The sequence below is a fragment of the Sceloporus occidentalis genome, unplaced genomic scaffold, assembly GCF_023333645.1.
Source record: "Sceloporus occidentalis isolate IW3139 unplaced genomic scaffold, rSceOcc1.0.p SCAF_7, whole genome shotgun sequence".
In the NCBI taxonomy this organism is placed as follows: domain Eukaryota; kingdom Metazoa; phylum Chordata; class Lepidosauria; order Squamata; family Phrynosomatidae; genus Sceloporus; species Sceloporus occidentalis.
Window position 1 is genome coordinate 41,559,365 of NW_028316987.1, and position 14,596 is coordinate 41,573,960.

The 14,596-nt window shown below is 39.1% G+C and overlaps 1 protein-coding gene across 1 annotated transcript in view; it reads left to right on the forward strand.

The window, feature by feature from the left end:
- The window catches only part of SUSD5 (sushi domain containing 5), a 23,944-nt gene continuing 9,348 nt past the window's right edge, over nt 1-14,596 (forward strand). Inside the window, exons 1-3 of the mRNA XM_089531283.1 lie at nt 1-94; nt 6,139-6,316; nt 10,930-11,048. Of these exons, the coding sequence (XP_089387409.1) occupies nt 1-94; nt 6,139-6,316; nt 10,930-11,048 (391 nt within the window). The remainder of the gene's footprint in view (nt 95-6,138; nt 6,317-10,929; nt 11,049-14,596) is intronic.

The following is a 14,596-nucleotide window of genomic DNA, read 5'->3' on the forward strand; positions in this document are numbered from 1 at the left end:
ATGGCTGCAGCTTCCAAGAAGTCGGCTGTCACCTTTGTCCAATGTGTGAGATCTGCCCTCTTCTTCTTTCAGTTTGCTTCAGTCAAAGCTGACGGTGAGTTGTGCTTTTCAGTCTTGAATTGTTACTGGAATCCACCAGATCTTCAGATTTAAGATACCGCATGCTGCAGAAAGGAAATAAGTTATGTGTGGCTATTTGAGGTTGAGAAACTATGTTGTGAGTCAAAATTTCACATTACTTGAATGGCTCAGCTGAGAAAGAAAAATAAAGTCTAAGGAAAGGCTTAATGTTGCTTCACTGAAACTGCAGAAGGGAGACTTCTCTCCTCTTCCGATACTGTGGAGTGAAATAAATGAAATCTGTAACTGTGGAACATGCTTAGTAAAGATAGCATTTCCACCAAATACTGTGCGGCTGACAGTTCTGCTACTTGGATTTCTTATGTGATTTGAAAGCAACAGGGTATTTTTCACAATTATATTCTGTTCTTGCTTGTTTTGTGACTGTCAAGGCTGCTCTATAATCGCAATAAAGTTGTGCATATATGTATGACAATCACCACAACTATATCACTGCTGTTAGTACTATTGCTATTTGAGGGGTAAAAGTAACCCATCAATGGACTGTACTTTTTCCAAAAAAAGTGTTCAGAGATGTTCACCTTTATGAGTACTGACAGGTATTTATGTCAAGCTTTAATAAAGTCTAAATATTAATGACATGCTTCTGAGTTTCCCCAGCCTGCTTCCCAGTCCTGAAACAGCAATAATAGAGCACCTTTCTGCTCAACCGCATGAACACATGTGGCTAAAATGAATGTTCGTTTTTCGGCTTCCAGCCTTTGCTGGTATTTGAACATAACACAGGAGAGAAGGGGAAAAGTCTGATACTGAAGCCCTTTTGATGGACTGGCATATTTCCCAAACATGATACCTATTCCCTCCTCCCCTTTTAACGGTCCAAGCACAACATGTTTTTAAAACATTCAAACCGTTTAACGGATTTTGTTCCTGGTAGTTATATAGGGTGAAGAAAAGAGAGGGAAATGAAAGGAACCAGGAATTTCAAAGGGTCAGAGTGGAATTAATTAGGCCAAGTATACCAGGAAGGTCGCCGAAATCCATATTTGCAAATACTGTTGCTTTTCAACATAAATTGAAATTCACTTCTCTTTTTAATTTTTTTCACTTTCACTGTGAGATTCAGAGTCACTGTCTGAACTGAATTCCTGTTGGTCTACTAACAATTTACTGTCAATTCTGAGCTTTTAACACCAAACTATTTTGCCTTTCCTCCACGTCAGCATTATATTATTTTCTTTATACATTTTTTCCATTTCAAAGAAACATTTTTAGTTAGTTCCTGGTTTCCACAGACTTGCAACCAAGGTTGGACATGTCCTTTCAGAAGTAAAGCACATTCTTTTCAATGGAGATAACTCCCAAGTGAGGATGCATATGATTGCATCCTTCTGATGCCACATTGTGCAAGCTTCCAAGTTTTACAGAATCCCTTCTCAGATAAAATGCAGAAATGTATTTTCCACAATGGAACAAATCGCAACTCAAGCCCATTAGTACTGTGGGCCTGATCCAATTCTGCACCCTGTTCTGCAGAGGGGGAGGGAAAGGAAAGTATCTGTAGATCCAATTCACATAGCTTTATAAAACAGTAACTGCAGGTGAACTGCAGAGTGAAGCCATGACACAGAAGGTAGATAGTAGCCCTTTATTTGCCATTTTCCAGGTCAAACTCACCTCAAACAGCTATTAGTACAATAGGGCAGATCATTCTAACTGGGATCACTGTAAACAGGAGAAATGGCTTTGGAGAGGTGTAGGTAACACTTCTCACAATGTTATGATCCTTGTATGAACTGTGGCTGCCTAAAGTTGTTGCAAGGTTTCTGAAAGCTATATTTTGGGTCATCAGCTTCTAGAACTCCTAGTCAGCTCAACAAACCTATGGGATGTCTGTTTTTTCAACCTCGTTAATGGATTTTCCACATCAAACTCAGGTTGGTCTTTAGGAACAAATGCTGTGATCAGTATTTTCCTGAGCCTCTCCAGCAGCTCACAGTGCTACACTGTACAGTATATGCCTGCTCTGAGGTACAGCTATCTGACATATCCACATAAATGTGTGTATATGATTACATCCTTAGCTATTTGGCTGTTCAAATGTTCACATTCAAAATGTTATGCTGTGGTCCAAATATACTTTAATGGAAGTAAGTTTTCTTAAAATCAGTGGGACATCCATCCAAGTAAATATGTTACCAAACCAGGTGTGTAATGGCAGCAGCAGGGGGGGGGGGGGAGGCAGTAAAATGAGGTCATTAATCATCCAAATAGGAATTCTGTCATCCCATTAAATTTTCCCTAAGTCCTCAAATTTCTAGTATTGCAGAAAGTTACATTTTGGCAGGGAGGGAAAGAACAACTAAGAGTCAGGAACAAACTGAATCGAATGAATAAATTCCATTGATTTTAACTGATTTTTTTCCATATAAGTGTGGTTGGGATTGTAGCCTTCAATGGCAATCCTAACCACAATTATTAGAAAGTAATTCTCATTTTATGCAATGTAACCTATATCCTTATACGCTACATGGCAATCCTCTAATAAGTATGTGTAGTCGCCTGTTGACTTGCAGCGATACCATGGATTGCTTAGGGTTTTCTTGGGCAAGTAACACTGATGTGTTTTGTCCAGTTCCTTCCTCTGAAATACAGCCTACAGAACCTGGTATTAATTGGCAGTTTCCCCTCCCAACTGACCCTGACCCTGCTCAGCTTTCAAGATCAGATAGGATCTGCGGCTGGGAAATAATAAATAATAATAAAAGGCCCTCCTTCCTGTTAGCACCCATCTATTTTTAGGTGAAGCTTTCTTCTATATATTAATAAAGTGTTATCTTTTTAAAAAGAGTACAAAGAGACAGATAAAACAATTATTTTAACATATACCTTTCTGATAACATCACATCATATGTTCTTCTGTTACAGCTGGAATCCATAAGCGTATATGTCGGATCCTCAAGTACTTCTTCTAAAACAAAATATAATTCTAAGGTTCCCTTTTTAGCATTGGCTTATGAGTTTTATAAGCAGAATGTGTATTTGTTAATGGGGTTGAGACAATTGGTTCTTGAAGAACTTGGTTCTTCTTTCAGTTTCCATGTGTAAAATTTTTATTATTAGCATTTTGTGAATCACTAAAGGTTACTTCGTATTAATTGGGAGAGGACAATAAAGATGAAATTATAATATAGTTAGACTATAGATTCTGTCCTCTTAGGATATTTATAGTGAAATGCCAGATTTTTTATGTGAATGGAGTTTTCTCCCCTTATTTCTGTGCTGCGAGTTTGCTTGGACTCAAAGCAATAAACACAAGTGTTAAGTCTTTTAACAGTTTTTAAACTTATTCCATTTCCATTATAATGGTAACAACTGTCCTCAGTAATATAAAAATGGCTTGTAATTCTGCTGGTACAACTGGAATAAAACAATATGTTTTAGGAATCTACTACTGTACCAGATATGCCAGTTTTGCCTTAGTTTATACCTCAAACTGTGCTCTTTCTCCTGTCTTCCTTTTCCCTTGTTCCTTTTTGCTGATTTCCTTCTTCTTCGACCTTTCATTGGTACTCATTCAGCCTGTACCAGCTTTGTTGGATTGTTGTTAACTGTGTGCCTCCAAGCTGTTTCTGACTTATGGTGACCCTAAGGCAGTCCTATCATAGGGTTTGTTTTGGAGGTTGCTGTTGGCAAGAATTGTTCGGAGAGAGTTTCCTCTAAGGCTGAGAGAGTGTGACTCACTTACCCAAGGTCACCCAGTGGGTATCCATGGCTGAATGAGGATTTGAACTCTGGTCTCAAGAGTCATAGTCCTGTGTTCAAACCACTACACCATGCTGACTGGGTTATAAATGCTTCATTTTCTGCTCCCCCTCTTCCTCCATCTTCTTTCTCATTTTTCTCCCTCCACCCCAGAGGGAAAGTCAGCATTTCCCTCTGCTAATTCTCCCTGCAGTCAGGCACCAAGAATATCTGTTTCTCTTTCTAAGAGTTCAAAGAATTCAAAGAGGGGAAGAGGCTGCATAGGAGAGCATCATGCAGCTGCCTAGAGGCCCTGTGAAGAAATTGTCTTCCCTTCTTAGCGAAAGTCTGGCACTTTGTGGCTGAAGATGAGACTGCAGATGACCAACAGATTTAAATTAATTAGTGCATTTTGCAAACAAATTAACCCTTGGGATCCACACACTTAGTACCTATTCCAAATTTCAAATGTCTAGATTTTATAGTCTTGATGCTACAATGGTAGGTGGGCATGCACACATACACACACATATACATGTTTTAATATTCTAGATAGATGGTTGTAACTGTACTGATATCAAAGAATAATATACCGGTCCAGCTATTCTTTGTGGTCAAGAAATGAAGCCGCCCACTGCTCCGCTAACCCGCTAATGAAAGGGAGGGGCAGCTTTTGGTGGGCTTGCTGCACTGCTAGGCCTACATCCAGGATGTAGAAAAGATCCAAGTAAGCCTATGTGCTGGTGTCTAGCCTAAATCTAGCAAGTACACTGAGATGTTATGATCAGAAAGTTGTTGCAATTTCTTTTCCTCCATCCCTCTCCATATCCCTTCCAGATCCTCGCAGTAATTGTGGGTTGTCAATGTGTTCCCCACTAAGAACTGCAATCCTCCCCACCATCAGATGCCCATTTAACAAACTCTATCTCCCAGCAGCTGCTGGCCAGTTCTGGCCAAAATCTCAGAGTAGTCTCAGCAGGCAAAAATTGCAATTGGGGGCCATCCTAGGCTTGGGGCCCTGAAAGCCAGACCTATGACATTATCATACAGGGAAAATTGGGGGTTTAAATAGCAAAAAACATGAAAATTGCATAATCATGATTAACATTTTCACACACATTGCCATTTAAGAGCCATTATCCTGGGAATAAAGAGGCAATAAAGAGCAACAAATCATTTACAGGATTTCCCTGTGAATTATTTGTTGCTGTTTATTACCTGTTTATTCCCGGGAAAATGGCACTTTAATCGTGACGTCATGTGAAAATGTTAATCACAATTATGCAATTTTCATGTGATTTTCGCTGCTTAAATCCTCGATTTACCCCATGTGATAAAGTCCCTAGAGTTGTCTTGGCCCTTGTCCTTGTTTTTCACAATATGCTTTACATCAGGATGGGCAAAGTGTAGCCCTCCCAAAAATGTTGCACTGCAAATCCCAGCTACCCAGGGTAGCATAGTCAGTGGTGATGAATGCTGGGTGCCTTAGTCTGGCAGCAACTGGAGGGCCACATAATCACACTCATCCCATTCTCTACATACGTTTTTGCCCATTTTTGGACTCCAGCTCCCAGCCAACATGGCCACTGAGAATTGCATTTTAAAAAAGCCTGACTTGCCAAGCTCAACTCCATGCACAACATGAATTATGGGAACACAATATGATTGCTAGGAGCACAACTTTGTATTGAAACCTGAGTCTGGCAAGGACAGTCTTGACTAATTCTCTGCCATCCCACTTTTTCAGCTGCTTGTAAAATGTCCCAGTTTCTCTCTCCTCCCACTTTCCCTCTTTGTCCTCAGCTTATTTCAGCTGCTGCAAAGTGAGTTCAAAGTGGAATAAGCATGTGTTATTTGTATTTTCATTTATATTAATGGAAGGCATTTGTGTCTTCCATGTGGTAGTAAAGAGCCTTTGAAGGGTTGCCTAGGTTTTTTTCTGGATACTCCTATTAGAAGAAGTGAGGTAGATAATGACTGGGGAGAGGGCCTTCTCCGCTGCGTGCACAAGTCTCATTCATTTAAATGGGGCTTGAGCATAGGCGGTATTTGCTTTATGCGGGGGAGTCTGGAACTGATCCCCTGTGTAAAGTAAGGGTGCACTGTATTGTCTCCTGATAGGATTCTGGAACTGAGGTCCCTAAAAAGTATTTTTTCAAACTCTGGTAAGGGTTGCAGTCTTGTCCAGCAAAGTCTTCCAAAACCAGTAAACGAAAATAGTTGCAGAGAATTGATCAGAAACACTACCAGTTTCCGAATCACATTCTTAACTATGTTTATGATACATTTGGTTGCCTGTCTCTTGCCCTACAGGAAAGTTGTTTGCCCTTGGACCCAGGAATGGCTCCCAGAGTCTGGACTTCGCCATGGCTCAGCAAACATGTGCTGCCCTAGGAGCTCATTTAGCCAGCCCAGAAGAGCTGAGGAAAACCATTAGAGATTGCTCTTTTGCTGTCTGCACCACAGGCTGGCTGGCTGATGGCACGGTCGGGTAAGAGTGAAATTAAACCATGAAAAATGCCCTCTGTTTTAAAACAAATATTCTCCTCAAAGCAGCACTGGACCCCATGATGGCCGAGAGAGACTGGTTATAAAGGTCAGTTTCCAAGTGAAACAAAGGTGGCCATTGAGTTTGGAAACATTACTGTAATGGACTGCAGCTTTCAGCATCTTTGGCTGGGAGATTATGGTAGTCCCAAAACATATCTTTTTAAAGTTATAGATCGCACTTGCTGGATCCCCGGCCCATTAAGAACACATTTTGTACAACCATCATGGTACTCAGTTGAGACAAAGTTTGGTATGTTCACTATCTGATCTGAATTTTTAATTTTTTTATTTATATATTTTAATATTGATGTACATGAATGATTTGTTGCTGGAGCATTCCTGGTTCTTTTTAAAAATTGTATTGTATTATACTTGTTGTTCACTGCCTTGGGAGAAAGGTGGGATATAATAATAATAGTCATCATCATCATCATCATCATCTGGTATGTAATAATGTAAGAGAGGGTGGGAATGATGCTCCCATTTTCCATATTTAGGGGGGCACTGCACCTTTTGGAGCCTGAAATAGGCTTTTCAGGCCCCCCATCTAAAAGTGATCATCCATTTACCTGTAGTTTTGGAAAAATGTGTGGGTATGGCCCATGTCAGTCCGGGCATGGTGGAAAATTGGATCTGAACTCTCTGTGGCTGTCTGCCCCTGAACTAGGATGAGAATTCTGTGAATATTGGATTTCACAGGCTCTGCTTGCTCTCTGCTTCCCACAGCTACACTTCTATCGCTTCCAGACAGGTATAAACCCTCCTTAGATAACGCTGTCTATGTCCCCACTTCCAAAAGGTGGGCCCTTTGGAATTGGGGTCCCTTGTGAAATAGTATGTGGAACATCTATCCCAAGATGGACATTCATATCAGACTTTCACTATGATATATGTACATATCTGCAGAATAGGGAGGCCTGTTTCTATGACAGCTGGGGGCTTCCATGTCAAGGGAATGGTGTCTCCAGTCTTGGTTTTAGTCTGAACTTTCAAATAGCTATCCTAGATATCGAGCCCATCTGGGAAATAGGGTTCAGGACCATGGATAACTCCTTTAAAGTTTGGGGAGTGAACTAGAAGCAGTTTAAACATATAAGACATTAAGCCAGATAGTACAGTACAACCTTGTATGTGTGGGTCCAGTAACCGCAGTTTCACTTACCCACATCTGGGGGGGAGAACGTCTTTCTAAGCATTTGGAAGTCCTCCAGCATGCCTCTAAGGCAGAAATATAGCATTTTAACAGCAGTTTCCATTTCTTCATGGGAACCATGGCAAGGGATCGCTGCAGATTTTTGGGTCCTAGGAGATCATGGTGAGGATTTTCAGATGACTTCATGATCTAAGAGGACTTATCCTGGGAAGAACAAGGAATGATCCAGCAACAAACCATTTGTGGGATTTTCCCATGAATGGTTTGTTGCTGGAGCATTCCTGGTTCTTCCCGGGATAAGTCCTCTCAGATCATGATGTGTGTGAAAACCTTTGCCATGATTGTGCGACTTTCCTGGGAAAGTGCCTTTTTAATTCCCAGATTGCCCCCCATGTGATAGTTTTCCTACTGTACTGTTAAGAAGTAAAGTTAACAGCACTAAAATAGTCATGGAATTCCCCCCCAAAATGTCCCAGAACATTTTAATTGATCTCCGCTACTGAACATTTCATGCTGTTTACCCCAACAAGTATAATTCCTCTAAGTAGCTGGTGGCTTCTGTGGCAGTGGGGCAGTGAATCCACTGCAGGTTTTAGCTTGAGCTTTAAAGGAGTTGTACAAAGCGCTGAATCTGTGTGGGGATTTCAACAGCTTGGCTAGCTCTTTTAAAGTTAGGCTGCATCCACAGTGCAGAAATAATCCAGTTCGATACCACTTTGACTGCCATGGCTCAATACTATGATAGTATTGTCTGATAGTATTTGATAATATTTAATAGTATTGCCTTAATTGTTATCTATTTTATATTTTATTGTATTGTAATAAGTTTTTGCTGCTGTTATTGTATTTGCATATTTGATATTGAGTTGAGAGTATATATTAATAGACTTTAATATTCTTAATTTAATTGTATTTTGATTAATTTAACTGTAGTTAAGGTAAGGGGTTGAATTTTAGTTGTATATTTGCTAATGTAATTATTTATGTCATTGTTTATGCATCTTTGTAAACCGCTTTGATCTGTTGGGAAAGCAGTATATAAATAAAATTTATTATTATTAATACTATGGAATTCTGGGAATTATAGTTTGTTGTAGCATCAGAGTTCTTTGACAGAGAAGGTTAAATGTCTCACAAAACTACAGTTCCCAGGACTCCATAGCACTGAGTCACGACAGTTAAAAGTGGCGTCAAAGTGGATTATTTCTGCAGTATGGATGCAGCCTTAAACTAAAATCTGCAATGGATTCACTGATACAGAAGCTGCCATTTGTCAGTGTACTTAAGGGAGATCGAGAACAACACTGTAAAATATGCAGACAAAGATGTGGAAGAGAAATCCTGGTTAGGATTTATTAAATTACTGGATATTGATTCGCCTTCATCCAAAACACTACTGGAAGGAAACTTACAAGAAAGTGTTGTATTAGATGATCTTGGTTTGATGTTGAATTATTTCAAGGAAGTTATAGACTAGGTTTTATTATCAAGGCAGCTAACAACTAATTTGAAACAATACAAATTAAAAACAATGCAAAACCTTTTTTTAAAGTATACATATCATGTTTTTTAAAATATACAATTTATCAAGTTAAAAATATTAAACATTAAAACAGTAAAATATATTTTAAAACTCTATGCAACCCTTAAAGGATTAAAAGGATAAAGGACAGCATTGCATTATTAATAAAACCTACATGTTTTATTTTATTTTCTAAATTCTATTTTATTTTAAGGATTAGATATCTTTATTTAAATATAGTCTTCACTGTGTTTTGGAATAAATACGTCCAAGATTAATTACAGTTTTAATTAATACAGTTAATTTAATCTTAATCTTCAATTTAGTTTAATTTCTACAGTTGATTTCTTATTTATAATATTTGTGAGATAAATATAAAATATGAAATGTTTACTATGCAAAACATGGAATTCCTTTCTTCAGTTCTAGAGGATTGTGTAAATGTTCAGTGCCACACATAAGATCTGTTTGATCCTATTTAGCCAGGCGCTTTATGAATTCAGCTGTAACATGTTAAAAATGAAAGAAAAAGTTGGTGTTCAAAGTGTAACCATACTTCAAAAGGAAATGCGTCCATTTTAAAGAGGGAAATAATTTCAGCAGGAGCCTGAGAATTTTCACTTGGTTGAAAGGTCTTCCTTCCACTGAAAAGCAGAAACTTTACTTTAGCTCAATATGCAAAGAGAGATCTTTCCACATTCTTATAGAGTTCTTGCACATGCGTTTACTTTTTGCTGCGTTTAAACTCTCACCCATCTGGCAAAATCCAACCGTGTTTGAAATAAGTATATAACATACCCAATAACTAGGGCAATGCAATGATCCCAAGAAGAACGGAATTACTGTTCAGTTATGGCTCAACGTGCCTCAAAATAACATCTCTAATAAAGGATAATTGTGGTACCCGGTTACTACTGCATAGGCATGACCTGCCCTCCAGTCATGTTTAAGCTTAAATAAGAATAAAAAGAAATGTATATATGATATAAATCACTTTATATATAAATATGATGGATACAATATATTAAGAAAAAATGCTACTTCAACGCTTCAAAGGCATCTCATTCTGCCTATTGTAAAGTCAAGCCTGGAGACATATTTGTTTAGTGGACTCCTGTATTAAGTCAAGGGTGGTCACATTCTCTCAGCCTCAGCGGATGGCAATGGCAAACTTCCTCTGAAGAAACTTACCAAGAAAATCCTATGATATGTTTAGGTCGCTATAAGTCAAAAATAACTTGGAGGCACACAACAACAAACCAGGGTACTGCATTGAGAGAAAAGCAGTGTGGTGCAGTGGTTTGAGGAAATCCACTGGGTGACCTTGGACAAGTCACACTCTCTCAGCCTCAGAGGAAGGCAAAGGCAAGCTCTGTCTAAATAAATCTTGCCAAGAAAATCTTGTGATAGGGACGCCTTAGCATCACCATAATTCAGAAATGACTTGAAGACACACAACAACAACAACTGCATTAAGAGCTAGTATTCTATTATATTCTGCCTTAGTGTCCTGGCTGAGAGACTGGTTTGGCTGTTGGTGTGGGACTCTGGGAGACCATGATTTGAATTCTGCTCAGCCATGGAAACTCACTGGTGAACTTGGACAAGTCACACAGTCTCAGCCTAAGATGAAGGCAGTGGCAAACTTTTGATTCAGTCTTGCCAAGAAAACCCTATGATAGAGTCACCATAAATTAGAGATTACTTGAAGGTACATAATAAAAAAATAAATCATACCAATAAGAACAACCATTGTTATTTATTAAAATGTTCCGAATGAATGTAACAGGTTCATCTGGTTTGCAGACATGTCTGCCCATTTGGTGCATTTTCATTTGCAACTTCTGATCATCTTTTTGTCCTTTTCTCCCTGTTTTAGGACAACTGTGTGCAATAGGACAGGCAGCAAGCCACAGAGTGTGAAAGTGGTCGATGTTCAGATTGAAATGGATCCCTCTCCAAGTGGCAGATACAATGCTATTTGTGTGAAGGCTGAAGGTCAGCATTGATTAATTATTGAATTAAGCTTAGCAAAGTTACTTTTAAGACTCCCCTTCTTTAAATCCTTCAGTCAGCTTGGCCACTTGGGTCTTTAGTCCAAAACAGCAACTTTTCCAAGTTTGGCTATTGGAACGATCACTACTGCAAGACACATAGGAAAAAAATGTTGTTCTCTCTTCAAGTCCATTAACATTAGCATCATTTATTACATTTATTACTAAGGAAGATCAAGGAAGAAAGTACAAAGGCAGGCTTACTATTGAACATAAAGAAAACAAAAATAATGTAAGCACCGATGTAATTTCTGTGCTGAATGCTGGTTCTGGCTTGAATCTCTGCTGTGAACCCATTTAAAAAGAACAGCATACAGAGGAAATCTAATAGAATTGTAGAGTTGGAAGAAAGTGTGCCTTTGTTGGCTGATTGGTTTGGAAACGGAAGAGGCCTTTTGAAATATACTGTACAGTTTATTTACTGTTTTTCTTTTCAATGGTGATGTTTTGGCTGATTTTAATTCTATTATTAGTTTAATTATTTTTAAAAAAATATTATATGAACTTTAAAGCTATATCTACTTTAACTTCTGTAAGCTGCCTTGACTTCTAAACTTCTAAAAAGTTGGGAAATAAAATTATAATCGTAATAATATGATAGAGCTTAAAAAAGAAAATACAGTGGTATTAAGCAGTGAAGAGATATACCACAGAAAAGAATTTAGACAGTAATACTTGATTCTAAGGTTATAGCTACCTGACCCCGCTCCCCCCAAAAAGATATTGCAGAGTTATCTGAATACCACAAAAACATATATAGAATCCATGACCTATATTAGTTATACGGATCAGTTCATGCTACATAATAGATTCAGCTTGCTGGACAAAGACATCTGCTTGTTGTTGTTACTGTTGGTGTTGTGTGCCTTCAAATCATTTCCAACCCTAAGGTGAACCTATCATGGTGCTTTCTCAGCAAAATTGGTTCAGAGGATGTTTGCCATTGCCTTCCCCTGAGGCTGAAAGTACATGACGTGCCCAAAGTCACCTAGCGGGTTTCATGGCTGAGCTGGGAATCTGGTCTCCAGAGTCACAGTCCAACATTCAAACCACTACACCATGCAGCTCTCAAAAGATGTCTGCAGGAGGTTGACATCCCACTCCTTTGGCTGATATGTGCCTTCAAGCTGACTCCAACATATGGTGACCCTATAGTAGTGTTTTCTGAGGAGGTTTGTCATTGTCTTCCTTTTAGGCTGAGAGACTGTAACTTGTGCAAGGTCACCTGGTGGGTCTCCATGGCTAAGCAGGGATTTGAATCCTGGGGATGTCAACACATCTGAAAGTCCTGATCAGGAATCTGGACTCAGGACAAGAGGCTACTCTCAGGACAGAACACAGAGAGACAGAATGGTTCCCAATTGGCAAAGGGATCAGACAAGGCTGTATCCTTTCATCCTATCTGTTCAACTTGTATGCAGAACATATTGTAAGGAAAGCAGGCTTGGATACAAAAGAAGGAGGACTGAAAATAGGAGGAAGGAATATCAACAATCTAAAATAGGCAGACAACACCATAATATTAACAGAAAACTTCCCAGACCTGGAACTACTAAGGAAGATCAAGGAAGAAAGTACAAAGGCAGGCTTACTGTTGAACATAAAGAAAACAAAAATAAGGACTATGGAAAATCTACACAAATTTAGCCTAGACAATGTAGAAATAGTAAAAGAGCTCTCATACCTAGGATCCAATGCTGATAGGAATGGGGACTGCAGCCAGGAAATCAGAAGAAGATAAGAATGGGGAGAGTGGCTATGCATTTGGGGAAAGATCCTAAAATGCAAAGAAAACTGGGCACAAAAGTTAGAATCATACAAGCTATTCTATTCCCTCTTACCATGTATGGATGAGAGAGCTGGACAGATAAGAAAGAAGATAGGAAGAAAATCAATTTGTTTGAGATGTGATGCTGGAGAAGAGTGCTGAGGATCCCACAGACAGCTAAAAAGACAAACAAATGGAGTCCTTGAAAGATCAAGGCTGGAATCTCCCTGGAAGCCAAGATGACAAAACTGAGCCTGTTGTACTTTGGACACATCATGAGAAGAAGGCACAACTCACTGGAAAAAACAATAATGCCAGGAAAGGTGGAGGGAAGTAGAAAGAGATGAAAGCAACATGCTAGATGTTAAGGAGGTCATGGGTATGAGTTTGCATTAACTAAGCAGAACAGTGCAGGATGGGGAATCTTGGAGATGTCTCATCCACAGGGGTACCATTGGTCGACTCAAGACTGACTGAGAGCAGTTAACAACGAAATCCCCAGAGTCCTAGAACCGTATTGCATGAGAAAATAAAGCCAAGATGCCTTTGCAGAATTGAAGCTTTCTCCTTGCCTCTTCACATGCCATCAAAGCATTTTCATGTGTCCTCCTTTACATTGTACAGTCCTCTACTTGATATGCTGTCTAGTCCAAGTCTCATTTTAACAGAGTCATCAGAGAGAGCACAAGGGATTTAAACTTGGCTGTCAGACCACTGGGAAAGCTCCTCTCTTGCCAGCCAGTTCCTTCTCCATTTGAGCAACTCACTAGGTTGTAAAGAGAAAGCATGTCTTTGGTCTGGAAGTTAATTATAATTGATCACCTTTGCAGAAAATGTGAATAATTCATCAAGCTGTAGTCACTAGTGCTTCAGTCCATAAATGGAAATGAAATGTTACCAGCCAAACCTCTGGCATAGATTCCTCATTTTAAAAATGATGGATTGTGAAACGTGGCCTCTTTTCAACAACAGTGGTGGAGAGGAAAGCATTGGAGGCCCTTAAATGCAAACATAAATCACTAGGTGAATATATGTTAAAACAGACGACAAAACTAATTTTGTTTAATAAATCCCAGGACTGTTTTCAAGGTTTTCCTGTGCATATAGTTTTCATGTCCTCAGTATTTCAGTAGTTTTTTCTCCTTCCATGCATCTTGAGTCTTGAAATTAGCTGACAGTTCATTTGCAGTTGCCTAATGCCATCACTGAGACTAGTGAATGAAGCTATTCTAACCAGTCCTAAAAAGGTGATTGGTTTAGACTTAAAGGAGTTGACTTGAAAATACATAACAACCCTTCTATCTCCGTGGAACATGTTCATTCCTCACTTGATTATTTGAGGAAATTCCTCCTTAGGTTCCCATCCTCCTTGATTTCCCTCCAGGCCTACTGATGCATCCCTCTTGCACATTGTTGGTGCTATTTTGGCAACATAAGCAATAGCATATACAGGCTGAACATCAGATATACAGAGAACAGTATCCAGAATCCTACTAGAGCAGACTCATTGAATCAGTGGAATTTATTTGCATGCTCTCCTCTTCTGGGCCCAAATCATATTTTCAGAGCCGGACAGGGAGATCTAGATTTTCCATCCCTGTGTGGTGTAATCCCACCTGACAATTGCCCACACATGACAAATTTAGACCTGAATCGCATATAACAAACATCCACTCAGAATTTAGGCCTGTGTCACATTTATAAACTGGAGCTTTGAAAACACC